The sequence below is a fragment of the Serinus canaria genome, chromosome 6 (genome assembly GCF_022539315.1).
Source record: "Serinus canaria isolate serCan28SL12 chromosome 6, serCan2020, whole genome shotgun sequence".
NCBI classification, from domain to species: Eukaryota; Metazoa; Chordata; class Aves; order Passeriformes; family Fringillidae; genus Serinus; species Serinus canaria.
The window spans coordinates 19,292,960-19,320,628 of NC_066320.1; the positions used below are offsets into that span (position 1 = coordinate 19,292,960).

Genomic DNA, 27,669 nt, shown 5'->3' on the forward strand with positions numbered 1-27,669 from the left:
ATAACTAGCTTCTCTTTGGGTCTTTAACATACAGTTATAAAAAGTTACACTATACATATTAAATACATCATTTAATACAGTTTAAATAAAATTACATTATCAGACAACCTTGAAATGGTTTTCTTTAGCAGCGGCATTTAATACAGAAACTAATGTAATACCCAGTTTTATGTCATAACTGCATAAAATATTTGGTTCATTTACAAGTCAGAATGTTGTTAAGTGTTTGGAGTTTTTTTGTGGATTCCTTTAATTTTGAGTGACAAATGTACACAGTATTTCTGTTCATAGAGCATTCTTAGAGAGGTTTATAAAGAGCAAATTGCTCATTCTTCTTCCGTATGGATACAGAGGGTCCTTCAGAGGAAGAAAAAAGTGTAGGTCTGCTTTGTTCAAAGGAGCAGGAAAAGTGGCAAGATTGAGTCTGAATGTTGAATTTCTCTGTTGCAGGAGTTGCATTTGACATCCATCTCCTTAGATTTGAAACTGGTTCAAGTAAATATTCAGGTCTGTGTCTAATGTAGTGGCCATTTGCCTTCCTCCATGCGCAGGAGGAGCTGGCTACCCAAGTGGAAGGTACGGAGTGGACTTGTTCCCAAGGCGTGGGGGGGAAGGTCAGCGTTCATGAAGAGCTAATTTGTGTGCAGTCTGTCTACTTGATTTCTTGTTACCTTGTAGAGACACAGGTAATGATGTGCTTTATTTCTGCTTTGCTCTCCCTCAGAAGATTAAATTGATGCCAGTCAATTGGTTTTCAAATACTTTAATTTATTGCATTTTGAAAGAGATGCACTGGGAGTATGTGAGCCTTTTAAAATGCCCTTGAAGGCAGATCCGGCTGTAGATATGCTGGTATCTAGTAAACTTTTACTTGTGTATAAAGTATGATTGCTTGTGGTCTGCTATTTTACATTTATACAATAAAAGCTGGTCAGTTTAAGAACTGTGGGAGAGCCATTTGCATATGATCAAAAGGCTGCAATGGCTATAGTTTACAGATTTATCATTGATAATTTTGGAAAAAAATCAGTGTACCATGGGCCTGCTTTTTATAGATAAGAGCTAGGGAGTTGTGGTGTGCATTCCTAAAGTGAAAGAAATGTTTTACTCTAGGACTTTATATAGTACTGAGAATGAAGGAAAATGACAGAATTACAGACTAAGGAAATACACATAATATAAAAATCTAAATATCAAAGTTATAAATATTGCAATTTTTGGTTTGAATTTTACATCTTAGGTTTCATCCAGTAATTTCATATAACATCTGTCCACATTATTTATATTTTTTCTGGACAGTGTGTAGAAGTTACATATTTTAATAAAAGTACTGTATGTAAATTGAGTGACATGAAAAAATACCTGAAGCACACAGTTAACTCATTTTGCACCATTATTTTTTCCAGTTTTTAATTGTAACCGTTTTTTTAATCCATTAAAAATTATTTCCAACAAATGGCAAGTGTTTAAGAGGATTAAGAGATTGATCTATACTATTCTATGCAAAGCAGAAATCCACTGGGGCTCATTGAAGTTCTTTCTAGATGTCTTTTCTTGTAGCAGGAAAAGTGTCTGAGACAAAGAATTACAAAACTACACAGGTTTTGGATTTTCCTTCTTCACCACCACCTCCACCACCTCCAGCAGCACTTTCTGTTAAAAAAACAAGGAAGGAAAGTAAAATGAGTATTTTTTGTTAATTTTAGCTGTTCTAATTCCTTATTATGGAGTGCTGCTTTTATTTTCTGCATATTATGTATGTTTGGCTGTCTGAAATTTCACTGCTTGTTTGGGATATTGGAATAAGAAACAATGACACGTTATATATACATATGTGTATATAGTGTAGGAGTTGATACCAACATTTCTCAAGGGACCAAACACACACTGAACCACTCTTACTGGAAAGTTTCAGTATTTAAAATATATGACTGTCCCACACATACAAAACTGAGGTATGCAAGCCATGCAAAAGAAAGAAACTCTTGAATCAAAATAATCTGTGAATCTATTTTTGAAGCAGATGATACAAAAACTTTAATTTGACCTAACTGCGTAAACCTTTTTCCAACCCTGCATGAATCCCTTTGGAAATACTAATTAAGAGAGAGATAGACACGTCTCATGTTTTTATTTGTAGCTACTGATTCTGTTACTCTCTCTCAAATGATGCCACAGATGTTCATTGGTCATCGTTAAGATTCTTTCAATGTAATAAACTGCATATCCAGATTCACTTAAGGTAAGATACCAATATTAGAATTAAAACTTACATTTGAAAGCTGTGGATCACCATGTTACTAGGTCATTTTCGACCCTTTCCACCTGCATTGAAACATGTCACATAATCAGTGTCCTACCCTCTGTAATTTGAGGATATAATCAACACTATGTTACTAACTATGTATTTGATTTTCTCAGTTTAATACTGTATTTTGCTTTACTTCAGTTCTGAACTTTCCACTGTAGTGGTTCAGCAAACATGTTTATTTTGTGTCCACTGAATGGCTAAGAATAGCCAGGTCAGTGTGTTCTAGAGAAACCACCATGGTTCAGCATGTATCAAATCTTTGTTTGTATGAACTGACTTAACGAACCCATATATTTACATGGCCTTGATTTGACAGGGTCAGATCTGTTCTTCACAAATGCCCACGGCTTCATTCCAGTGCCTCTTTTTAAAGGATACAGAATAATTCCCTTTTGTTTTGTGTTGCCAGTTATGATATGCAAAGGCCAGATCCTTAGCTTCTGCAAATCAGTCTGTCTGTGCTTGCCTGTGTAAGATTTCCTATTTTCCTATAAGGAAAACATTTCTTAATTCAATGACTTAAGTGATTCCAAATACCAATGATGTAGGATGGTCCTAATTTCCAAGTGAGAGTAGAAATAACTGACTCTTTCTAAATTGATTATTTAATTTCTATTTAAGAAGCTTATACTTAGGAGCATTGGATCTAACTTTGGTAACTTTTTTTGGTAGTATTCTTTGCTGAGAAAGCAAATGTATAAGGAGGTTTGAAGTTGTGTAAGGAGGTCCCAGGTTTTGTTTTGTTTTGCTGGTATTTCTGTAAAGTTCAGATTGTTATGTTCCATTGTAAGGAAAAAGTACTTTTTTCATACTGACAACCAGCTAGTTCTCAGCAATAAATGAATCTTAAATAAAGTTATATGATTTCAAAAAAATGAAAGTGTAATTGAAAATAAAATAAACTTGGGTGTAAGTACGAGGGTGGAATTTCTGTGAAAATGTGTGTAAGTAGTATCACAGTGTGAGCAGACCAGAATATTTGACTCATTCTATTAAACTCTTTCAGAAATCTGCTTTGATTAAATCATGTAACTTACTGTACTTCTTATATCACTTTGCAACAACTTTTTTTTTACATTTACTTTTATTGTAACCTAGTATCAATTTTATAGGAGCCTATAATTATTTCACACACTGACAGTAACTTGATGGGTAGCCTTGAATAGCTTCTTTTGTGTGAAATGGGAAGAATACTCACCTATTTCCCACAAATACTGATTAGCAAATTATTCAGAACTGTTTTATATTTTAAAGATGTGTGAAACACAGAGTAAACCAACTTTTCTTCTTCAAACTAGCTGACCATATATCACTGTTTTAATCACACATGGGTTTTTTTCATCTTTGAACCTGTTCAGTCATTTCAATCAATTGGCAGAGCTGTAGCTGCTGCTCCACATGCAATACAAAAAATAAAATTAACTGACTCATTTTACTCTTACACTTGAGTGACAGGTTTCAAGTTTCTATAAAATCTGATTCTCTTCTATGTTATGCTATGCAGAACCATACTTCCAATTTTAGGACTTGGTTTGTCTTTGGAAGATTAATGTTGAATTTGTTATACAAGAGAGTGTATTTCAGCCAAGAAACTGGTGGTAGGGAACTAGAGCCAAAAGCTTTATCCTAAACTTGGAAGAGAAGTGGGGATTGTCACTGTTTTTTTTATGTTCCAAATGCATACTCTGTTCCCTTATGTTTTTAATTTTCAAATGAAAACAAAGCACCTGAATACATTTGGGGCTGATGCCATGCAGAATTTTGATACATACCTTGTATTTCAGATCAGCAAGGGTTTAATTACATTCAGTTTCAAGTTTTAGATAGAAGAAATGTTACATTCCCTTCACTTTTGTGGTGATCATATTATATAATTCTGCGGTTGAAAGAATGAGGTCAGTGTACTGGATTTGTGTAGTCCTTAAAGGTTACTTCTCTTTCAAGTAAAGATAAACCTAATTTGGCTAATTCAGAACTTGCATACCATTAACATAAAGTTTAATATTGCACAACTGCGCTGCATGTATGAATTTGAGAGAGAGAATATGTTGACTGCCATAAAAATATATGTAAATGATAACCTAAGAAGTTACTTAACCTTTTTGGGCAGCTGCTTCTTCTTCCTTTTTCTTTTGTTCCTCAATAGCTTTCATCTTCTCTTCATATTCATCAGCTCGTGTTTTCCATTCAACCCTGTTGTTTTGAAGACCATCAAACATAGGTGTAATTTCCTTGTGAAACCTCGAGAATTCCTGTGCAAGGTATTGAAATCAGTAAATTAGAAATTTGTAAGCACTGATTAATTGTTAAGTATGAAATTGTGGAAATACTGTTGAGAAAAGATTTAATTTTTCTATTACATCTAATTCCAAGGCATATTGTTGGATGATAATGCCCTACTGTGCACATAGTCTGTTAGGAAAATATTGTAATTATATGTTGCACATTTTTAATATCTTCTCTAATCCTACATATGATAGCCTGACTCATATAATACAACTGCATATGATACATATTTTATCATATGATTATCAGTATCAGGATACAATGAAAAATTCTGTTATCCTATAATATATTCCAAGCAGATGAGGATATTTCTGAAGGTGGTAAAAAATCACATCACATTTTTGCCTGGTATTTTTGAATAATATTAAAAACTAGACAGGGATTAAGAATGTAGACATTTCAGTGCCTTACAAAAGAAACAGCATATCTGAATGCCCTAAATATTGTGTATTCGTATTTCCTATGCTGTGTTATTAACTGCTTTCTGTAACTATCTACTTTGCTTGCTTATATTAAATGGGACTAGGAAGAATCAAGCTGGACTTTGTAACTTAGTTTTTCCAGTCAATAACAAATCCTCAGCACCCTGAACTTTCACTGGGGTCTTCCTCTTTTATGAATTTGCTTCACATCTCTTGAATTTATTCTATGGGAACAATTATTTGATGTAGCAAAATACTGAAAAATTATGGTGGTTGTGATAGTGGTTCACCCTATGACCAAGAGTACTGCTGCTGTCTAGAATTTTTTACTGCGACATCTTATCACTGATTGTGCCATCAGAACTGCTGGAACAGGAAAACAAAACCAGTTATTCTTACCTTGTACACAAATGTACACACAAAGTCTATGAAACCAACTTGGAGCTTAGGTAGTTCATCTCCTTTGTTTCTGTCCATCATAGGCTAGAACAAAAGAGCGGTAATTTAGAATATGTAGATATCATGCTTTTTAGTATAGTGATCTCATAAGCATCATGGTTCATTTATTCAATATTTTAATAACAGCTAATATTGCTTAACAGTGAAATTATTTAGTACTTACAATAGGTTGTTGCTGTAGCACAGTTCGTTCCAGGTCGCCTTGCTCCCAGAATTCATTTGCGACCATGAGGGCAACCTGAAGAGGTACAATTTAGTGGAACTGTCAGCAGAAAATAGTAAATTTAAATAAATAGAACAAGGCTTTCCAGAAAATGCGAAAAGACCTACAGACACTGTCTGCTGTAATTAAGGTTTTTCCCAGAAAATTGTCACTAGCAATGTTTTGATGCCTGCTGAGTAAATAACTGATTATTGCTGACAGAAACAAGACAATATTAGCAACATAAGAGTCTTGTAATACCTGTAATGTGTATAATTTAAAAGAATGAGTATTTGCAGTTTTATTTTGATTATGCTCTGTTAAAACATATTCCTGTAAGGCTAAGTGATGAGCTTCAGCAGGATGGTCAATATATACTGGAGTACTTGAAGTACTTATGTACCACTCTGTATTACAGAATTTTAGTGTGTTTAAGCTGTTTTGCAATGGCACCAAGATTTACAGAACAGACACGATTGAAACCATACTGTTGTTAAATCTGTGTCTTAAAAATTGCTGAAAAGTAGCAAAAAATTGTCTAGCAAAGAAATAATTGGGTGGTATTTAAGGGTAGCTAGAACAGCTGCCAGAATCAGCAGTGCCAGTTTTAGTGGAAGGACAAGTAGAGAAGGGTTGACAGCTGCCAAGTGATTGACCACCTACACTCACAATGACAGAAAAGTAGAGGTTCTTTTCTTGAAGCAACAGGTACGTAAATATGCATCAAGTAATAATAAGTTAATATTTTAATTGATCATGCACCAAATGGACAATAAAACAGAGAGTAAATGCAGTAAATGCAGTCTACTTCAAAAGTACCTACCTTACTCTGCACTTCCCAGGGCTTGGTTATTGCAGACAGGTCACATCCAGTCATCATCATAGCCCTTTAAAAGCAAAAACCAAAACAAGAGTATAGTTTTGGGTGTCAAGAAGATGGTACCAGACTCTTGTCAGTGCTGCCCAACAAAAAGGTGAGGAGCAATGGCAATAAACTAAACCACTAGAAGTTCCACCTCCATGTGAGGAAGAACAAATATCCACTAGGGGTAGAAGAGAACTGGAACAGGCTACCCAGGGATGTTGTGGAGTCTGTCTGGAGATATTCAGAACCTGCCTGGACCAGTTCCTGTGTAATCTGCTCTAGGTCACCCTGCCTTGGGAGAGGGGTTGGACAGGATGATCTCCAGAGGTCCCTACCAACCCTAACTATCCAGTGCTAGGATGACTATAAAAAATAAAAGGTCTATGTTTTAAGGAATTTAGGATGCCAAATGAAATAATATTTTGCACATTTTAAGTAAACTATAGGCATCAGTTTCTAAATTAAAATCAGGGTTGTGCTCGTCATTGGACAATAGCACTAAGTCCAAATTTGCATGTTAAGGGGCCCAAATTATTTTAAAATCTAGTCCTAGATAATTGGTTGAATAAGGAGTAAAATATTAACCACCTACATGATGACTTCTTTTTTCGTTGGGTCAATAGATATATACTTAATTGCCTGCTCTTCTGTTTCCATTTTTTCAATTGCATCCACAATCTTTTGAAACATAGTTCTTTTCCTGTTAAAACAAACCAGTAAAGCATATATTACTGAATGTGTTTCCTGCATTAAAAAGGAAATATAAAATAATATGTATGATATTTGTGCTTTTCCCAAGTACCATCCTAGTCATAGTAGAATCAAAGTAATACTTCCCTGCTGTTGAATGCAAACTTTTGAGGTAATCTAGACACTTTGATTTTGCTACATATGTCTGGCATGTGAAATAATATGTCAGAGTTCCTGACAAAGAAACAGCCAATTTCCTGCCTCCTCAGATTAATCTCTTTGGGGTGACATTCTCATTTTTTTGCATTGCATGTTCATTACTTCCTGTAACATACTGAACTGGGAAAAGTGAAGCAAATACTAATAGATGCTCTGCCACTCCCTCCCATCAAAAATCCTTAGAGTTACTAAGACCTGACTGAAAAGAACTATCAAAAACTTAAACCTTAAGAAGCTATTGCTTCATAAATCTTCTAGTTTGTGCTTTGAATGAATAAAATAAGGGAATTACTCTTCTCTAAATCTTAGTAACTGCTATTAAACAATTTCCTGAATTTTTACCTGTCTTCTGACTTTAAATTGTCCCAGTCATAAAACAAAGCCTCCACATATCTTTAAGATAGCTATTATTAAAGCACACTAATTCACTAACTTAAGAACAGAATTGATAGTTTGAAATTTGGAGTCTTTGGCCTATTTAGCACTGGGATCAGTGGACGTCTGACAGGTTTTTTTCATTTTCAGCATGCTCCTGCTTACTCTGAGTATCTGTTGTATGGTATGTTAAATGTTACACACGCACACAACCTTACGATTAGGCTACTGAATCCACACTTCTGGAATATAGTGCTTGCTGTAACTAAATGAATATTGAAATGACCTACTAAATGTATTACCTACTAAGTATTATATACATTCATCCATTCTCTAATTTGAAAGCTTATAATCAAACTAAGAATGTCTTGGTTTTTGCAAGAATTAGACTCAACTACAATGTTAAAAAGAGTTCTGTTCTCTGCATACAAACATCTTTGTATGCTGCATATAGACAACTAAAAACTACAGTTATACATTCAACAGGACTGATTTTTTTAGTAGGAAGTTATACAGAATTTAGTACTTACTTGAAATACAAAGCCAAGTCAGTTGCTATTATTGCAACTTCAAATAAGTGCAGAACGGTTTCATACTGGCGCTTATTTAGGTTCTGGAAGATGTTTAAGCTCTGCAAGGTGGAAAGTTTAGGATTTCAATTCCTTTTATAACACTGTCTTTGGTTCCTACTATACAGATTGTCTCACGGAATAGGGTAACAAAATTGGCCAACTACAGTCCCTAAATTAAAGTAATGATAAAAATTAAAAATTCACATTCCATTAACCTAATTTTCCTGACTTTTTAAAGCTTCCCGGCTTCCCTTCCTGTTAAACTGGGTTTGCACAATTGCCTGCAGCAGTGTATGGGACCTACCATGGTATGTGCAATGTCCTTTTCCTTAGGCAAAGGGAATGAGACCATCATACAGCATTTTTCTAAGTGTCTTGGTTTTATTTCCTTCTATAACAGAGATACAAGGCCTGTGTGAGCCAGGGCACAGTGATGCTGCTGGTGAGAGCCTCCAGAGAGCAGAAGTCAGTCCCTGGCATCTCACAGTTGACAAAGTACATCACCATCAATAAAGGGAAAGGTTTGTTTGTTTTCATATCATAAACCTTCTAGGGTTTTTATTAACACAATGCTACTGCTTCGTGTAAGGATTTATTCCGTGGCCTCATGAGGTCAGGCAACAGCATCACCATAGGGATTAGAAGTGGAAAATGAGGGTGAAGTGGGCGCCTGCCCTTCTGCTGCAAACAAGGGATGGAAGGGGTGCATATGTGCATGCCCTGCTGTTAAACCACCCTCCAAAATACATGGCAGAGAGTGTAAATAGTGTGTTTTGCAGTAGGCCAGAGCCTGACGGCGCTGAGGGCAGGGCGGCCGGTGCCCAGAGGAGGAGCAGGGCCCTGAGGGGCAGCTGAGCCTGGGGGTGTGGCGGGAGCGTCACCCCCGCTGCTGGGAAGGGCAGCTGGGGACGGCTGCGTGCAGGAACATCGGTAATAGAGCTGGCAGAGCCCGCCATTGCCGCCCCGGTAACCTGGTACGGTGTGGGGGGGCTTGGCCTGAGGGCAATGGGCCTCGCCATGGACCTCTTTTGTTCCTCAGCTGCCAGGGCCTGCAGCTGAATTCAGACCTCATAAGCCAGGCACAGCTCTTAATGACAAAATTTTATATGTATATATATATATATATATATAAATTTTTCTGCTTTGGTTTCAATATCAGCTGTTTTGTGGAAACAGAAAAACCTGAAGAGTGTGAGGGAGGCCCAGAGGAGCAGAGGAGAAGCTTTTCTGTCTGAGGTGAATCTGTTCCAGGACAGAATCACTGATGTTTCTTGAGAAGTGGAAAATGCATAAGAATTTGTCTTAAACTTCTGAATTTTAGCATTTCTTATGTGGACCTAGAGGAATGCATGAGGCCCAGTGAAATTTGGAACATTGCAACTTAATTGGATCTTCAGTGTGGATTGGTGTGAGCAGAAGGTCCATGACGTACCTCATCTTGCAGCAGGGTTTTACTGTACTCTAGGTGATGCCTTTCCAAAATGGAAGAACCATGAAGTTTTGCCAGGGGAGCAGCTGACCTGTGGAAAAATAAGCAATTATTTAGAGTATAATATATATAAATATAATTTGAATGCAATAGTTTTTATTCACATTTCATATTATTGGTATGATAGTGTAATCTGTATAAATTAGCTATTGGTATGATGTAGAGAAAAAAACCCAACTTGCTTCCCTTCATTTTTGTGACTGGTAATGATGGAACTTGGAGAGCACTGGGTGTTCAGTGTCCACTAAAGTCAAAGTCATTCTTAGATGCCTCAAAACTCAAAAACTGGTATATAAAATATGGCTTCATTTTGTCCTGCATGTTCAGTTTTGCTGTTTGTTTAATCTATGCTCATTTTAGGTACCTTAAAAGTAGCCTTTATCCATCTTTTAGTGTTTATTCTGCTGCATGGATTTTGAACTCTTCTTCATCTGTGATGACTGGGCCGTGTGCCCTGGGATTCTAGTTAACTGTAACTTAAGTCTAAAGTAACAGAATGTGCTGGTTTTGCACCACACAATATAATGGAGTTCAATTCCTCTAAGGCTCTTGGGCTACTTCACTCCCCCAAAATTGCCTTTTTATGGATAGTAAAAGTCCTGATAAGCTCAGGTTTGTTCCACTTTACCACAGATCTTAAAGTGTTCCTCTGATGTTGGACTAATCTTCAAGAAGAGAAAATTCTGCATCAGATTATGGTTGTGAGACGAAGGGAGAAGCATCCTACTTACATGGGTAGTTCTACATGTTTGAAAGTGCATTTTCCTCCTTTTTCCTTTGGTTTATAGCTCTGTTTCCCAGATAACCCAAGGTGGATTGCTACATGGCACCCCTATGTACTGATGTGATTAGGTAAAGCCTGATGTGTCGTGGTAAAGCCTGATGAGTTCTATAAATAGCTTTACTGCATATGACCTCATGTAGAGGGCTTCCATCTAGGGAAGACCACAGTGGAAAGATTTAAACCCAGCCTGCTACAACCCCCCCCCCCCCTTAAACTTGTTTGGATGAGAGGCAGTCCATTGAATAAGAATAGGGATCTGTCATTCTCTTTCCTACGTCACCTGGAGAATCCCTGGGAATAATCAGAAAATCCCTTTGCGTCACTGCTGTAGCACACAGGCTGAAAAGGCTGAAATGTGAGCAGTGGATTCAGGGTCAGAGGGGTAGGATCAATCACTCTGGAGACACGGTTGGTGGAAACTAGCCAGAAAATTGTGATCTTCTGATACACATGACATTCTAAGAAATGTGTTCTCTGGCTAGCACATGGAAACAAGCCCGCACAGATCACATAAAATACTAAATGGTAGGATGTACACTCCTCAGGAGAAGAGTGGGTCTCACCATGATACATAATGTTTTAATACAAGGGAAAATTTAAATTAATTAATTATTTTTCCATAACAAGGTAAAAATCACAAAGAAATCCTTTAGACTATTTTCTCAGGACATATTACAGCATGAATTGCAAAGCTTGAACCTCATGATGTGTTAACTTCTGGGCCTGTGGACCCATCAGTAGAACTCAAGCTTGTTGACTCAGACTTTTGTATAACATAGGAGATTACACCTCAGAAAAGGACCCATATCAGGAAATTGAGTGTGGGGAAGAACTGAACTAGTCAAATTAGACAGTGGAAGACAGAGCAAAAAATTCTGTCTCACTCTAGACTGGCCCTTGTCTATAACACATCTCGAATCACTTTCCAGAAAAGTGCTTGTGCCCTGTCTTGAAAAAGTAATCCAATTATGGATTTTAATTTACTTTACTAATTTCTTTGTGTCCTAGTGCACATGAGGCTCTGTCTGCTACAATCCAAGCATTGCTAGAGTTTTGAAAAGCTAGAGTCTTAAAAATGCATTGCAGCTTCAGGAGATCCTTCTCAGATTCTGCCTTGCATTTTTTCTTTATGTTTCAGCTGCCTGAAGTCCTCTGGGGCAAAAATCTTCTGTAGCATAATTATTTATTCATGCCAGATGAGTGTGGAATAGATACCTTATATTTTGGCAAGTTTTGACAATTTAAAATTTGTTTTCCACTAAAGGGAGTACATTTCTATATATTTGATCACTTATACTTACTTCATTTGATACAGGTTATTGGTCCCTCTGTGATCAATGTCATGGCAGAAAGCAGCAGCAACCATGGCAAAGGCTTCTAAATCAGTATAGTATTTCTTTATTTTTCCTGTCTGTAAAAGGAAACAGATAACTCTGAGCGTATGTCTTCCTGAATTTTCCATCTGGAGTTGAAAGAATACTAGTTAATGAATTTGGGGTTAATATTAGCAACATTACCATCAGCAGAGTAAACATTGTTTGTCCCACATTGAATCCATGTCTCCAGTTGTGGTAAGTGATATCCCGATAACCTTTCCTGACTGTGTACATCCATCTTGTAAGGACCTGTTGGGAACCAAAGGGAACAGACAGCTGTTAACTGAAACACAACAAAGGAATTCCCATTAAATAACTAGAAAATACTATGAAATTAGTTAATTTTGCAAGTTCTTTGAAAAAAAAATGTTTTTCATTAAATTAAACATGGAAACAGCAATTTTTTCTTACATAGATGCATGTAGATTTAATTCCTTACCTATCTTACACAATTCAGGATTAATTTGATGTTTTTCTGACAAGTATGTAAATGTTTCATTGAGAATAGAATATTGTTAAACATACCATTAATATTTTAGTATTGCCTACTTCTAGATTAAAGCATATAAAACCAGATATTTTTCTTCTATTAAAAATATATAAACAAGAAAAATAAAGCAGACCTCAGCTGGGACTTTGAATTTTTCAACAACATTTATCTCAAAGAACAGTCGTATTCCACAAGTTATCAGGCCATGCTCTGTAACAGGGAAGTCACTGAAGCGGAATTCATATAGTTCTAAATCTTTTGGATCAGGTAATTCTTCTTTCTGTTAGGAAATATCAAAAACAAGGGGTTTTCTGTCAAGAACAAGCTAGAAAAGCTTTTTAATTTTCTTCAGTAGAAATACTGTTGAAGGAAAATATGCTTATAATGTCTTCAAAAGTCTCAGGTGTCAGTATGAACTAATGTGTAATGAATTATGAAATACAATCATGATCCTGCTGGCTTTCTTCTCAAAATTAGTAGATAAAAGCCCTGGGCAATTCCTACTCTGAATTCCAACAAAATATGTTGTAACCTTCTCAACATTTCCTTAGTTTAGAAATCTTGGTCCTTGGAAATTCTCTTCCCTGGGATAAAATCCCATGATTCTCCCACTTTTAGCCTGATCTCAAGGCTGCATTCATCTTTTTCTCAACCAAATAAAATTTGGTTTTTGTTTATATGATACGGAGTCACACTGAATAGCCTAACTGGTAATAGTGCTATTAATGAACTGTTGTCTAACACTCTTCATCTCTCTCAAAGCCTAGAGAGACCAGCATCTTATTTTAAAGAATGTGTTCTAATCCAAACAAGAATTTTTCAAGAAAGTCTGATGCAACACAAAAAAATAGCTTATGTTGTCACAATTACTCCCTTTCTCCTCAGTAGTCTATAAAGGATCTTCACTTTATAGAGAAAGAAAAAATATGACTGAATGTATGCATATATTTCAACAAATAAGGCTGATCATCCCTTTCCTTCTCCCTGGGTTTTTCCTTTATATCTACACAGATCTGAGATCAAGGACAAAGAAACCTAGACCAGTGTTGTTTTAAGACCCATTACTTGGTGAATCATCAGATCTAGAAACACCTGCTTTATCCTATTAGTTATCTGGGATTCCAGATCTTATAATAGGATAAAGCACTTGATGTAGCCTTGGCAGTGCAGAAGATATTAGACCTTTGAATTTGTGACTCCACAATGTTGAAAAAACAAATTGGTTTTTGTAGATTTAAAAATTCATACCAGTGTTATGTTTTTAAATTTAGAGCCTGTATCAGAATAATCAGATTTTACTCTACCCATGGAAAAATTTTATAATGTCTATTATTTTTGAAGATTTTCATGTTGCTAAATTAAATTTCCTTTTAAAGGCGTGTGAAGCTACACATGACTTTAAAACGCATGTGATTGTTGATTTTTTTTTTCACCACTTGCAAGCTGTGTGAGTATCTGTTGTGTGTAAGCCAGTAAAACATTAACACCAATGCATTCCAGCATGCACATATACAAAATTAAAAGCGTTTAATGAGATCTTTTCCCTATGGCTATGAGTACATTAGCAAATGTGGTATAATAGGAGGAAATATGGGAAGAAGTGGTTGGTACTGGAAGTCAACAGATTTGTGTGTATTTTGACCTTTTTTCTTCAACCTAGCTCTGTTTTGATCCATTAATAGTGGAAGTTCATTCAGTGTTTTCATTCAGAGCACGTCTTTGCTCTGAATTTGAGGTTTATTCAGATATAGTAGGCCAATTCATGTGCTCCAGGACTGTTGAAGTGCACTAAATGGGCAAAAATAGGAGCTTTCTTTCAAAGACAATGCCTTTCTAGATTGAAGTACTAAGGCAGCCAGAGGACTGCACTACAAACTCATTTTTGTTTCAGTAGTAGCAGAGTAGTAGAGCAGAGAACTCATTAGGTCAAATCTGTTTTGTCACTGTGGAGCCACAGGTCACTGTCTTTAGACTTCTCTGCTTACGGAAATGGAGAAAAAAAATAATCTGAAAGTAAGTTTGTTCCACTGGACACTATTACCTACGTTCTCTTACCTACAATGCAAGTGGCCTCACCACAACATCCCTTTCTCTTATTTTCAGAATTAAATAAATTAAATTCACTTATAGCATTTCCCATATGACTGTTTTAAGAAATGTAACAATTTAAATGTTAATTAATATAAAAATGTCTTTGTAACTCTGACTGTCCAAGTGTCTTGATGTACATTAGTGACAGAATGCTTCCCTTTGGGTAGCAGTGGGGTCTGCACAAAGAAGGACAGAAGAGGTTGAGGATGTGTTACCAAATCAACTCCATCTAGCCTGTGGAACTGATAGCTAACATTGATTGTATTCATCAGGATTTCACCATACGCAACCTTTTCTGTGATGAGGACACATTACTCTCTGATATAAATACACCACCTGAATTTTCAGTTTAATGACTTACCAAAATCCTGATTAGATCCTTTTGATCGCATTCATCTAAACTTTTTGCATTTAGTTTCTCCTTGTATTTCTAAAAATGAAAAAGAGTAAGAAAATTGAGAGTTTGTGTGGTAAGTTTGCTGTTTTAACTTTGTGGCTGTGAACAGAAACTTACCAGGATCGATTCAACTTCTGCAGGGGTGGCCTTTGTCTGGTACATAAGCATTTCCTGAGCAATGTCTTTCCTGTTTTCAAGTTTGTTCATTTTGTCATAAGTGTCAGTATTTAAAACAGACCACCCCAGGAACTGTGTGAGAGTCTGCAACAAAGTCAAGTAAAGCAAAGATGATGCCATGACAACAGAATAAACCTGAAAATTTGCACTTAGTTTTCTTAAAGTCCCATTTCTGTTAGTGCCCTTTGAAAAGCAAGGTGCCACTTTACCTGTTATAGGCCTTTATCCTCCTTCAGCCAGTTCTGTTAGCACTCACAGCTTCTAATGACATTTGGCTCAATAAGTAATTAATATTCCCATTTTATACACAGGACTTTGAAGCTTATGAAGCTTAAGTCAAGTAGGTGTACTTGGGTACACCGTGTAGCATCTTATCTTGCCTGACTGCATGCGATTATGAATGCTCCAGAGGCTTGGCATTCATTGGCAAGCAGCACACCATACCTGCTTACCCACTGCTACTTAGGACATGCTGACCATCATTAAAAAGTCAAAGGATTAAAAGTAAAATTATAAGCAATTTTTTTTTATCACTGGAATGTAAATGACCCCTCAAAAATTTTCGGTTTTATAAAGGGAGATAAAATATTCTCAAGAAACTGCATTATGAAGAAGATAGACAATTGGCTAGATGTTAATGTGGCCTATTTGAAAAATTTTTGAGATGTAAAAATTACTTTTTACTGCAATATTTTTTTAACATCACATATCTCCTCAAACCCTCTAATCCTATTAAACTTACTTCAGTGATCTGTTCATCATACTCGTCAAAAGGTTTTCCATCTTTCCTGTTGTAAAACGTTGCAACTCCCACAATTTCTTCTTTTTTGTTGACAATAGGCAATGACAAGACATTTTTGACAACCCATCCTGATTCATCCACTGGTCCTTTCTGTAGGAAAACAAATAACCAGGAAATGTGTATTTCTTTGAGAGTAATAATACAGCTATGGACATAAGCAATGTAACAAAAAATTTTTTTGGGCATCACAATCAAATGAGAAATTATGTATACAATCAAATGTATAACCAATTAGTGGCAAGCACTAGAATATTTTTCTACAAAATTTATAATTATTAATATTACTGAATTTACCTGAAATGAGAAGTATTCATCTGCTGGTGCATTCATCATGTTACAAATCTGCAGCATAAAGAAAATGACACATTGTTGAAATGGAATATAATGTGCATCAGAACTTGGTCTAATATTTTTTAAAGGAATATTTATTTTCTAAGCTAACAATAGTGAGCATGCTAGCTAGCTACAGAAACTAAAACTGTTCCTCTTAAATTAGATGTGGTTATTCTAACAGACATAATTTTGGAATGCTTGTAGCAAAGTCCCTCAGTGTCTCACAGTGCAAAAGCATAATGCTTAAGAAAATCACTTCCAGTTTAAGATGGCATGGGGGTTTTTAGAAATAAATAATTGAGTACTAAGGGCTCTATTAAAAATACTACAGGGTTACCCATAGTTGTCATACATCCTGACTTTGAATTACGTATGTCTGTGCAAGAAGACATAGGAAATTAAGAAAAATTTAAAACCTTGCATGTGATGATTTTCTTACTTTGACATTTTTTCTGACATTTAGCACACCAGGAAAGTGACATCAGACATACATAATCACAATCTGAGGGAAATTATCCTGCTGTTTTTACCATTTGTGCTGATGCCTTGCCTCCATCCAAAATACTGATTCAAATGATTTCACTGGGAACCAAAGGCACTGGAAGCATCATGGTATTTTTGTAGAGGATTTTGGTCATGGGGAGGTTTGAGGGTTTTTTTGTTCAGTCAGAACAACTGCATGGTTTAAAAAGCTAGTTTTTAGTTTTGCTATGAACTTACAAGACCATTTTCAGCCACATATGTTGGCAATCCACTGACAAGACACCAGTGATCTGCTGGAGGTGACCTTTTGAGAGACAATGAAATTAATTTATTTCTACAATGTAGATGTGCTATTCTATCCCAGCAATGTCTAATTACCACACATTCACCGTTTGCCAGTGAATACTCACGGAATGACTTTGATTTCTTCTTGTCCATGTAACAGATAGTCAATAATCTTATAAAAGTTGACTTCCTAAATAAAAATATAAAAAAATCTAAGTGACTTGTAGAACTTCAATATCAAACTTAAGATTCATGAAAAGAAAAATTAATATCCTCACTCGTCCATCAGGTGTCTTGGGGCCTTTGTAAGGCTCTGCCTCCCCCAGCCGGATTGGCCACTCGTCATAGAACTCCTGAGAAAATGATACACAGGGAAAAAGGGAAAAGTCAGTTCTGTGTTCATAGATAACATCACATCTGTGTATTACAGTTTGATTTTTATTTCTACTTAGTTTACAATTGTCATTTTTCAGATAGTATTAAGAAAACATTAATAATTATATTCCAGAAAATAAATGTTTGCCAGCAAATTGCAGGCTAATCTTACCCCTAAATAGTTGTACAGCTTAATTGTTCTTTTAGCAGGTAGATATTTCTAAAGCAATAATCAGTCATGCACCTCTACCCTTTCTTGCATGGAATTATGAATATGAAAAATTATTTCAGAATTGGGTTTTATGTTTATTTTGGTTTTATCCTTTGCCATATTTATATTTTGCATGATATGTTTGTAACATTGTTAGATTTTAAATAAATTATCCCAAAGGGTTAGAAAGCATGGGAACTTTGTGTCTTGGAGACTACACATTAGGAGTGTCTAAGTAGGGAAAATAGTTTTTACCTTCTCTTTAGTCATGTCCAGCAGACCAATAGAGTATCTTTCACAATTCAAATACATTCGAATGGTATACAGTGCTTTATGAAACTGTCGTTCTATATCTGTTAGCTCTTCAAATACTTTGTTGGCAGACCACAAAAGCATCTATTTACAACAAAAGAGAAAGAGGATAATGTTCAGAACAATACAAAAACATATACATATGAATCCTAGGTGTTCCAGAATGAAATTATAGGGTGCATCACTTATTAAATTTTAAAAAGATAAATAGATTGTATCCTTACTGCAATAAGATTGCAAGTTTATAAAATAATGGGGATGATAATTGTTTCAGAGAAAAAGGAAGTATTTTTATTAAAAAATGCTTCTATACCTGGCTTTTTCGTGATTCGATATTGTAGAGATACGACGTGTGATTGTTTCTTATCATCAAAGATATAAAGTTGAGGTATTTTTTAAATACCTAAAGATGCAAAGATCAAAAATAAAGCAAAAGTATTAAATTAAGATATAGAGTCACTCAAACAACTTGTTGAACTAAAAGCTGTACTATTTTGTGACATTTTACCTCTTCATCCTCTTTTGAGAACTCAGGTGCATTTAATTTGTTGAGTGCCATCACAACAGCAAGCACCTCTTTACCCTGTGTAATTGCAGTTGCCAACATATTGACTGTTTTATAACCAGTTTTTTTGTCCATGAAGTCAGAAAAATGATTGTTCTGAAAGAAAAGGGAAAAAAATCACAAGTTAAACGCACAACAATTACCATGCCAAGAGCAAATGATCATTTTATTTGGAAACTGATGTTTGCAATGCTGTGAGCACTGTTTCCCAGTGCAGTAGTTTATACTTGAAAAAACCCATTATCATTACTTGATCTTGATCTTGCAGTGTTATATGTACAAGCTTAACCGAGGCATTGGTTATGAAGATAGCTTCTGAAACCAAGTTTTGTGCAGGTCTTTATTAAAACACTGAGGAATTAAAAATATGGGAAATATATGATCTTGTGACCATGTGGGTATCTAATCTATATGGCTTGCATTTTAGAGAATTACTTCATGGCTATGTTAATATTTATTTTTATTTTATTTTTTCAGTTAATAAAATTCATTATGCATTTCCCTCATACAATATTTAAAAGTACCTCCTGTCCTGTATAAAATACTTATGGCAGAGAAGCATCCCCAACAAGTATTCACCTAGCTGACCTGTTTCTTATTCCTTCCTGTCTGACACACTCCCATTCCTGTTGCTCCCAGCTCTACAGGCTCATTTGGTGCAAGGAGAGGATATAGCTGTAGGCTATAGCACCAGAGCTGCTTTTTTTGAGTGTGCGATCCTGTGGGAATAAGGCCATGTGACTAATGAATGAGCCACAACTCAATATTCCATGTTTACATTTTTGTCCTCAAAACTAAATGCTGAGGAGGGTTTAGCAAAAGCTATTATTTCACTTTTTTTTTTAATGTAAAGATATTGAGAAGCTAGTTCATGCTTTATGGATAACTGTCTCATATCCAAGAAAATCTTGGTGTTGTCTTCAAAGGTTTTGGTGTTCTCTTTAATTTAATAAAAAAGGGAGTTAAACATTTTCAGGGAAATCAGTTTGTCAAGGGTTGCTATGTTTTGTTACGTTATTAAGAAAATACATCTGAATGAGGTGAGTTTTGAGTTGGAGGTTTGGGATCTGTTGAGATGTGCATACTGAGAAATGCCATGGTTCTACTAAGCAGCTAAAATAGCCATTCTCTGTCTTCACAGAGCCTTTTCCATCCCCTCACATTTCAGTGCTAACATGTCAGTATTCAAACTTCTTCAGAGATGAGCACTCAGCTCACTTATACTGCATGTCTATGCCCAGAGCTGGCAAACACTGCTGCTATTCATTACTGCCTTAGCTTAGGCAGCTGACATCTGTGTGGTGCATCCCAAGGTGTCTTCATTGCTGATAGGCTGGAGAATGTTGCAGGATGCCACACAATGGAACTTCAGCTTTCACAGATTATACATAAAGCTGCTTAAAGAAAACCCCAAACGAATAAGCATTTTCTAGGTTGTAAAATAAAGCATGACAGTGCTTGGAAAGGGCAGAACTAAAATTGTTTGTTTATTATTTAGATTTTTCCTCTTAATTTTCTTTTGCCCTTCTTCCCTCTAGCAATTGTTTCTAGTATAGGTTGAATTTATAGCATATCCAACTCTAACAAGAAAGACAGAGTTTTATTATGTCATCAAAATATTAGGGTTTGGGCTTTTCCCTTGTTTTTCATAGTCTTTAGGCAGTCCATCTTTTATGTTTGCATTTTATATTTCCTTCTAGGGCTGCATTTCAGTGAAACAAATTAAATGCCTGGAAGTAACTCTTAAATATTGTATTTACGCCCTGGGCTCTCTTGCAGAGAATTGATTCTCTTAAGGACAGTCTGTGTCATCCCCATAAATCTCATTCAATGTATCAGGCTCTATTTAGGGGCCTGGAAAGTGTGGCCACTTTTCAATATATTGTCCATGTGAAAACGGGACCCTTTCTCAGTTACCAGCAAACTGCCTGAGTTGTTATTTTCTGTTTTTCTCAGAGAAAGGCATAGGAGCATCTCCTGTAATGGACATCCAGAGAAAGTGCCATGCAATCTGTCTCTTCTGTGTGAGAATCAAGTACTGCAGCCTGCTAAACAAGTATGGAATTACATGGAAATATTCACTTTTCTTTGGAATGTATTATCTACTGACACAACCATTCTGGACTTGGGTGTGGTTTTGAGCTTCAGGTTTTGCACTTCTGACTGTGTTAGCCGTTGAAAACCCAGTAAATTAGATAAGTAACTTGACCCTGTTTTGAAGTCCCTCTGTGTCACTAAGAGCATCTAGCAATCTGGTGAGGCCCAGGTTCCTGGGTTTAGGGTACTGCATTCTGCTGTGAAGGAATAAATAAACAAACACTTCAGACACCCCTGGATTTCTAAACACCTAAAAGGTACCTGTGGTACCTGAATCAGCAGGATTCAGCTGCTGTATCTTATTTTGTTTTATAACGCTGGAATGAAGGTACAAGCAGTGATGATCAGAAGTGTTCAGAAGAAGCACTTTGGTCATGTAATTTTTGCAAAGGATAGAAACATTTTAATTCAAGTCTCTGTTAATAAACAGAAAGTTTAGTGACCACAAGCCATCCTGTGCCTAGATAGTGTGAAGCAGAAAGATAAAAATACCTCCTAATAAATTGGCAGCATTCCCACAGCACATACAAAGACACCTGTCTCCCATGATTTGCATACACAAGCAAAATGTTGTGCTTAGATTTAGGCTTTTCATTACTGGATATTTAATACATAATTTCTAGGAGTTTTGAAGCCTTTATTTCCAAGAGAGTTATAAAAATATTTTCCCTTGGGAGCATAAGCGCTTTCTTTTTTCCAAAGAAAATCACTTTTCACAATATCTAAGAAATTGTGTTCATAGATGAATAAGCAAGAAATGTGGTCTGCAGTACCAGAACCAGAAGAACATCTTGGTGCTTCCATGACTACATGAATGTGGACAATTAGTCTACTTGAGCCTGATCTTATGAATCAAACTATCTTTTAGAGCAATGCTTTGAACTTTCAGCTCTCAATTAAATCACAAAATAGGCTTTAAAAGAGAAATTATAGAAAAGAAATCTGCTGCTAACTCCCTAACTGTAGTACATTTGCAGACATTTCCTACTAGCTCCATTTAATGTTGAGATTCCAAGCCATTTACTATACAATGATCAATTCTTTAAATAGGCCCTGAGACATGCAACATATCCTGGATTTACAGGAAGCCAGCACCAGAGTCTAGCTAGCATGACCAGCTAGCACAACTCTTTTGATGGAGGAATGTTTCCTAATATCCAATCTGAACATCTCCTGGCACAACTTGAGGGCACATCTTGTTATCCTATTATTTGTTAGTTGGGAGAAGAGGCTGACCCCCACCTTTCAGGGATTTGTAGACATTGATAAGGCCCCTCTAAGCCTGCTTTTCTCCAGGCTCAACACCCCCAGCTACTTCAGCCACACCTCATAGGACTTATGTTCCAGATCTTCCTTCAGCTTTGTCACCCTGCTCTGGCAATGGTCCAGCACCTCAATATATTTCTTGTAATGAGATGCCCACAATTGGTCACAGGATTCAATGTGTAGCCTCACCAGTGCTTGGCACAGGGCAGCAATCTCTGCCCCCATCCTGCTGGCCACGCTGTTTCTGATCCTAGCTAGAATGCCCTTGGCCTTCTTGCCCACCTAGGCATGCTGGCTCATGTTCAGCTGCTGTTGATCAGCACCCCAGGTCCTTTTCTGCCAGGCAGCTGTCCAGCCTTTCCTCCCTGCAATGCTGCCTGCAGTTGAAGTGACCCAGCGCACAAGGGATAAGACTTAATCCTGCAGGTGAGGTGATAGGGCCAAGACATCAGATGCCTGTTTTCCTCCACCTCTTTCCCCTTGTATAGCACAGAGGAAGAGGAGGTTACTGTGACCCCTTGCAGTTATGACTATTTGGTTCCTATGGGGTGGGAGGTTCTGGTTTTGGTAGATGAGCTCAGACTGCACATATTTCTTTGCATCATCTCCACATGTTTCTGGTTTTCTTTCTGGTCATTCTACAGTTGTCTTCTCTTCCCAATCCTTGGTTCTTCCACTGATTGTCTTGCATTGGCTCAAATTTCTCAAAATTTTAACCACTTCATAAGTGGTATTAATGTGCTATAATGCTTCATCTCTTGCTTCTACTTACCCTAATTTCAACTCACAAATGTTTTTGTTTCATAATGATATAATTGAGTATGAATAGAAAATAAAAACCACATACTAACCATCTACCTGGCCCTTTCTTAGGCCATGCTCCAAAAATTACATATTGTCAGGGATGTAAATTTCATTTTAAGATGTAACTTACTAGCATTACAGAACAAATTGACTTTGTTATTGTCAACATGACTAGAGTTATGTCACTGAAATGCCTGCTTGTTATTTGCCATATATAGTGACTATTTTGCAAATTCTTGAAATTGGATTTGTAATATATTAAGTGCTTTTTCACATGAAACAAGAAAATTAGATAAAAGGAAGGTTTTAATTTTCATTTTTAATATACTTTTTTCCTTCATTTTTGGAAACTTCCCTGTTAGAATTGTAAATAAAGGAAAGAATTAGTTGGGGTTTTCTTCACAATGAATAGGAATGCCTTCCTGTATTAAAATATTTTCTGGTAAATTGACTAAATCTTTGCCATTATAGAAGATTGGAATATGTTTCCATTTTTCCAGTTAATATTTGTTGAGTACGAGTTTCTGACAATCTGGTGTTAATTATCAAGATAAGATAAAATGGAGGAGCAGACATTAACATTTACAGTGTGTATTCTTCCCGTGCAAAAAGCTACCTCAGACAGCCTGGAGTCTGGGGAGCAGAACATCCACACTAATCTAAAACTCCTGTCAGTTTAGACAGGCCTGGAATTAAAGTCTCTCCCACTCTTGGGTTAAAGGGTAGAGCTGCTGTTCTGAAGCTGGATCAGCTTACAAAGGGATGATACCAGTGCTTGCAACTTGAAGATGTGTTTAAGTTGATTTGTACCATGGGTTTCCAGTGGTTAAATTAGGTGTCACAACAATCACTCTTCTGGCTGCTTAATCTGAGTTGGAATCTCCCATGGTCTCTTGTTTCTTCACTTCTCTGGGGGTTGTGAATTTCAGTGCAAGGCCTCTAAAAATGAGGCTTAGTTATTTCAGCATCAAAATATTTCAGCTCCTTTATAGATGTAATTCAAAAGTCTTCACTTCTTTTGAAGTATTTTCCCACCTTTTTTATAATTTTATACTCAACTAAAACAAATAATATTATTTCTTGAGTTTCCAGTCCTTAATTAAATCCTTGTTTTCAAATATATACTCCTTGTAGAAGTATTTTTTAGTTCTTAGTTTTATTTGGAAATAATGCCTTGGAGAAAAATGTAAGGTAATTGTACTCTCCTTTATAATATTGTCTGTCTTATCAGTTACTGTTAAAAGAATATTAATGGACATATCAAATTTTTTGTGGCCTATTATTTTACTGTGTAATATTTGAGACACATAATCTTCTATACACTGTGAATAATGTGAGACAAATTATTAGGGTAATGATCCTGCCCAGCCTCCCATTTCTCACAACTATGAAATCCTGGATTAAACACTATTAGCTCTCACAGTCAACAGATCCATAATCTTGTGGGGAGGAGACTGACTACTAAGTTAATTATCAAAGGTCTGTATCTTTTCCTCTGCTTTTCTTTTCTGGAGCATTAGTCAGGATGAGGAGCTTCCTCACGTTTATTGGTACCTTTCCAGTTAGAAAGAGATAATCCCTAAAGAACTGGTTACCAGGCACTAAAACTGGAGTCATTTATTTTTCAATGATTTATTGCTGTTGTGATCTTTTATTGCATTTACTTTTGTTATAAAGGGGTAATGATTGAAGCATAAAAATGTCACACCATACGCTTGTCAACGTTTTCATGTACTTAAGACTTAAAAAACACTATGCTGTTTGGATATGGACTGTGTCAACAGTAAAAATTGGATAGAAATAAATTTTTAAAGTACTAAAGCCAACTAGAAATAATCATCATGCATTTTGTATTCTGACAAGGCACTCGGGGAAAAATTCTCCTCTGGTTTAACTCTTCCTGTCATTTTTTGTTCATAATTTGGGTAGCAGACAATCTTGTTTGACTGAAGTTAATGCAGTGAACTGAAAAATAATTATCCTTTCTAAAAAGTGATAAAAACTTCAGTGGCTGCATATTTCTGCTGCCATGGACTAATTGTATGCTTTAAACATTGGTGACTCTAGCTGCAGTTCTGGATTTGCTATGGAGATTCTGATGACATAATTGGGAGATCTTCTTGTGTGAGGAGTGTGAACTTGGACCTTGACTTTTTGTACATAAAGAATGAAAATCATGATGGTTTTGAGACCTTTAGGTCTGTTTTTAAATATCAAACCTTGGTTCCAGAGAAGTCTCTGGGAGTTTTGCAATTATGTAATAAGCTGTCAATATTCCAATGATATTTAGATTTATGGGACCCTAGTTGAATTGCATTTTTAAATGTGTGCCTACTGGCATAGACTTCAGTAATCCTAAAAGAGTAAATGGGTGCCTAAGTAAAGATTACCTTAGAATGATGAACAACAACAGATACTCAGCTGACATAAATTTGTGAGCACAAAACACCAAACAGGATTAGATGGACAGGAAAGTTCTCTTACTTAAGCATGTGTAAATAACACTTGTCACAAAATTTTGAACAAATCCTATTGCAAACACAGAAATATTTGGTTAGCCCTGCTCTGGGCACCTCTGACATAATGATATTAAGAAGCAGTGCAGTGTCTGATAGGAGGCACATCTTCCCTGATCCTCCTGATCTTTTCTCATGTAATCAGTCTTATGAACTTGGACAGATTATCCTCCAATCTTCCCACGTGGTGGTAAGAGACAATAAATCAGACACTTCTTGTCAGAACAGCAGCCATTGAAGAAAGGATATTAGTGGTCAGTTGAAAATGAACTGATGGTTTTCTCAAATCAGTAATCAGTCAGTCTTCTGTTTGCCCCTTGATTCCTACTTACATCTGAGGCAGTTTACTGTATATTGGAATGTTATTTTCCTATATATAAATATTCTTTTTTTCTGAGCTTTAAAAGTAGTCCTTTATAATTTCTAGCATGATAAAAGATATTAATTTTTGTGTACCTCCTGCAAAACATAGTTAATTGCAGTGTATAAATATTTTGATTAGCTTATGACACTGTAGTGGTTTCTATCTCTAAAATATTCTGGAATTTTTAATTGACTGTGTAGGAAATACTGCAAATCCAGACTGTCATCTTGATAATTTTCTTAGCACCATTTGATTATGTTCAGATTTTCAACATAGGTCTAAAAAGAAATGAAGATGACAGCATTTGATGAGGCAAGGTTAGTTATTTTTAAGGAAATCTCAAAATTCAAAGCATGTTTGAACTACATGTCCCCATGTATTTCAGAGCAGTTTCTAAAGCAGACCTCACACATGCGAGGAACCACTTTTGTTAGGTCACTCACCATTTTAATTAACATTTTTAATAAATAATAATAATAAAGATTGAAAAAATTAATAAATAATGTACTAAATGAACATCAGCTAAAGAAAGAAGGTGATTTAGTGCAGATTCAACAGGAACTTCAAAAATGTCAGAACAGCTCTGATTCAATAATTTTCTTCTGTGGATGGTTTTGAACAAAAGCCCTGGATCGACACATACTCAAAATCAAACCCATTTTAAATCGAACACGGACACAAAGGTGAACATGTATGTTGACATCATCTTCCTCTGTCCTCATTCACTTACTAATAAGGATACATCTTCATTACAAAAGCTGCAAATTAAATGATTCAGAGATGCATGCATGGCAGCATGAAATGATATCAGAGAACACTTGCAAACCCATACTGGAAAACAGAATACAAGCCTGCCTTGTTCAGCAGAAACTCAGGTATTTAATGGTCTCTATTAATCTAATGTTGTCCTCCATTGTTATAGTCATTGACATTACAAATACTACAAGGACACTGAAAAAACCTAACTAGGGTACATTACGTGGTTCTATTGGATTTTAAGCCATCTCTGCTGATGCTTTTCTCATGTTATTGGTCAGGATTTCTGTCTCAGATTTTTCTGAAGAACAACTTTTTTACCTCAAACCCTGGGCAGGAAGAAGAGAATGCACAGAACCCCATTCCCCAAGAGAAATCACTTACCTTTGTCACATCAGGTATATTAAAAAACTTCTTGGTATGAGCAACCCATCCCACTATCCCGATGTCCAGAGGAAAAACAGTCTCATTTTCTGGTTTCACCAAATTCTCCTCATATTTGGAAGTTGGAGTGATATCAAGAATCCTGGAGGCTACCTCTGGAGTACCATTTCGGGAGCGACACATGAACAGACTACACCGATCAGCTTCCAGCAGCTGTGCCAGCCTCTGCAGGGCCTTGTGCACCATCTTTTCCATAACACATGCCTCATCCTGAAGTTCTGTTACCAATTCAAAAATTATGTTACACTCCTCCAGACGGGACATGTCTTTGAAGCTGACTCCTTCCTTCACATCTCCAGGGTTCACGTTAAAGATACTTCCCACCACTTCAGGTCTCACTTTTCGGTCGAAATACTCCTTGGCAAACTGGGGATTGTTCTCCAAGTATTTTTCAACGGCATCTTTATTTACCTCACCCATTTTTACTGGATTTTTCTTAGGATTTCTTTTAGAACTGCATCACCATCAAAGCAGGAATGGCAGCAAGAAGTCCTAACCTGTTAGAAAACCCTAACCCTAGTCCTAACCTAGTAAGAAAAATGTACTTTGTACATATTGTATAGCTCACAGAAATAATACATTCATCTTCCTCTGTGGCTTCCAAGCCTTCTGATACTCTTGAGATATGACAGAAGGCACTGGCTTAGCATCTTCTTAGTGTGAGATCTTGGAGACCGCTAATTAAAGAGATGTCAGGACACTAAACCCCTGAGCATTCTTAGCTCATAAATCCTCAGGGAGCCATTTTAGCATTTTAAACTAACCAATTAATTCTTATAAAATTGTCTGATGTGTAGATATGTGTACCTGTATGTTATCTCCTTCATTCACTGTATATATACTGTGCTGTG

At 36.2% G+C, this 27,669-nt stretch overlaps 1 protein-coding gene across 2 annotated transcripts; it reads right to left on the reverse strand.

Moving 5' to 3' along the window:
* Nucleotides 1-126: 126 nt before the first annotated feature.
* Nucleotides 127-27,238, reverse strand: PDE6C (phosphodiesterase 6C). 2 transcript variants are annotated; one of them, XM_009087296.4, is made up of 22 exons: nt 26,759-27,238; nt 18,515-18,667; nt 18,320-18,409; nt 17,950-18,090; nt 17,387-17,461; nt 17,234-17,298; nt 17,061-17,127; nt 16,302-16,349; nt 15,948-16,097; nt 15,146-15,289; nt 14,993-15,061; nt 12,674-12,820; nt 12,192-12,299; nt 11,976-12,085; nt 9,834-9,921; nt 8,360-8,460; nt 7,138-7,245; nt 6,504-6,567; nt 5,642-5,716; nt 5,419-5,502; nt 4,410-4,563; nt 127-1,629 (listed from the first exon to the last, which is right to left on the reverse strand). In XM_009087296.4, exons 1-22 carry the CDS (start codon nt 27,236-27,238, stop codon nt 1,586-1,588), a joined length of 2,565 nt encoding a protein of 854 aa, XP_009085544.1. In that variant the 3' UTR covers nt 127-1,585. The 2 variants fall into 2 exon arrangements, with proteins under 2 accessions (XP_009085544.1, XP_009085543.1); XM_009087295.4 differs by having other exon boundaries at nt 127-1,653.
* Between the last annotated feature and the right edge of the window lie 431 nt (nt 27,239-27,669).

What these genes read in the sequence shown, in the direction of transcription:
- PDE6C (XM_009087295.4), bottom strand. Translation starts at nt 27,238, where the DNA reads ATGGGTGAGGTAAATAAAGATGCCGTTGAAAAATACTTGGAGAACAAT. An exon ending in ATGATGAACAGATCACTGAA is followed by an intron (nt 15,290 to 15,947) that starts GTAAGTTTAATA and finishes ACTTTGTTGCAG; the next exon opens with ACTCTCACACAGTTCCTGGG. An exon ending in GACTTGGCTTTGTATTTCAA is followed by an intron (nt 7,246 to 8,359) that starts GTAAGTACTAAA and finishes TTGTTTTAACAG; the next exon opens with GAAAAGAACTATGTTTCAAA.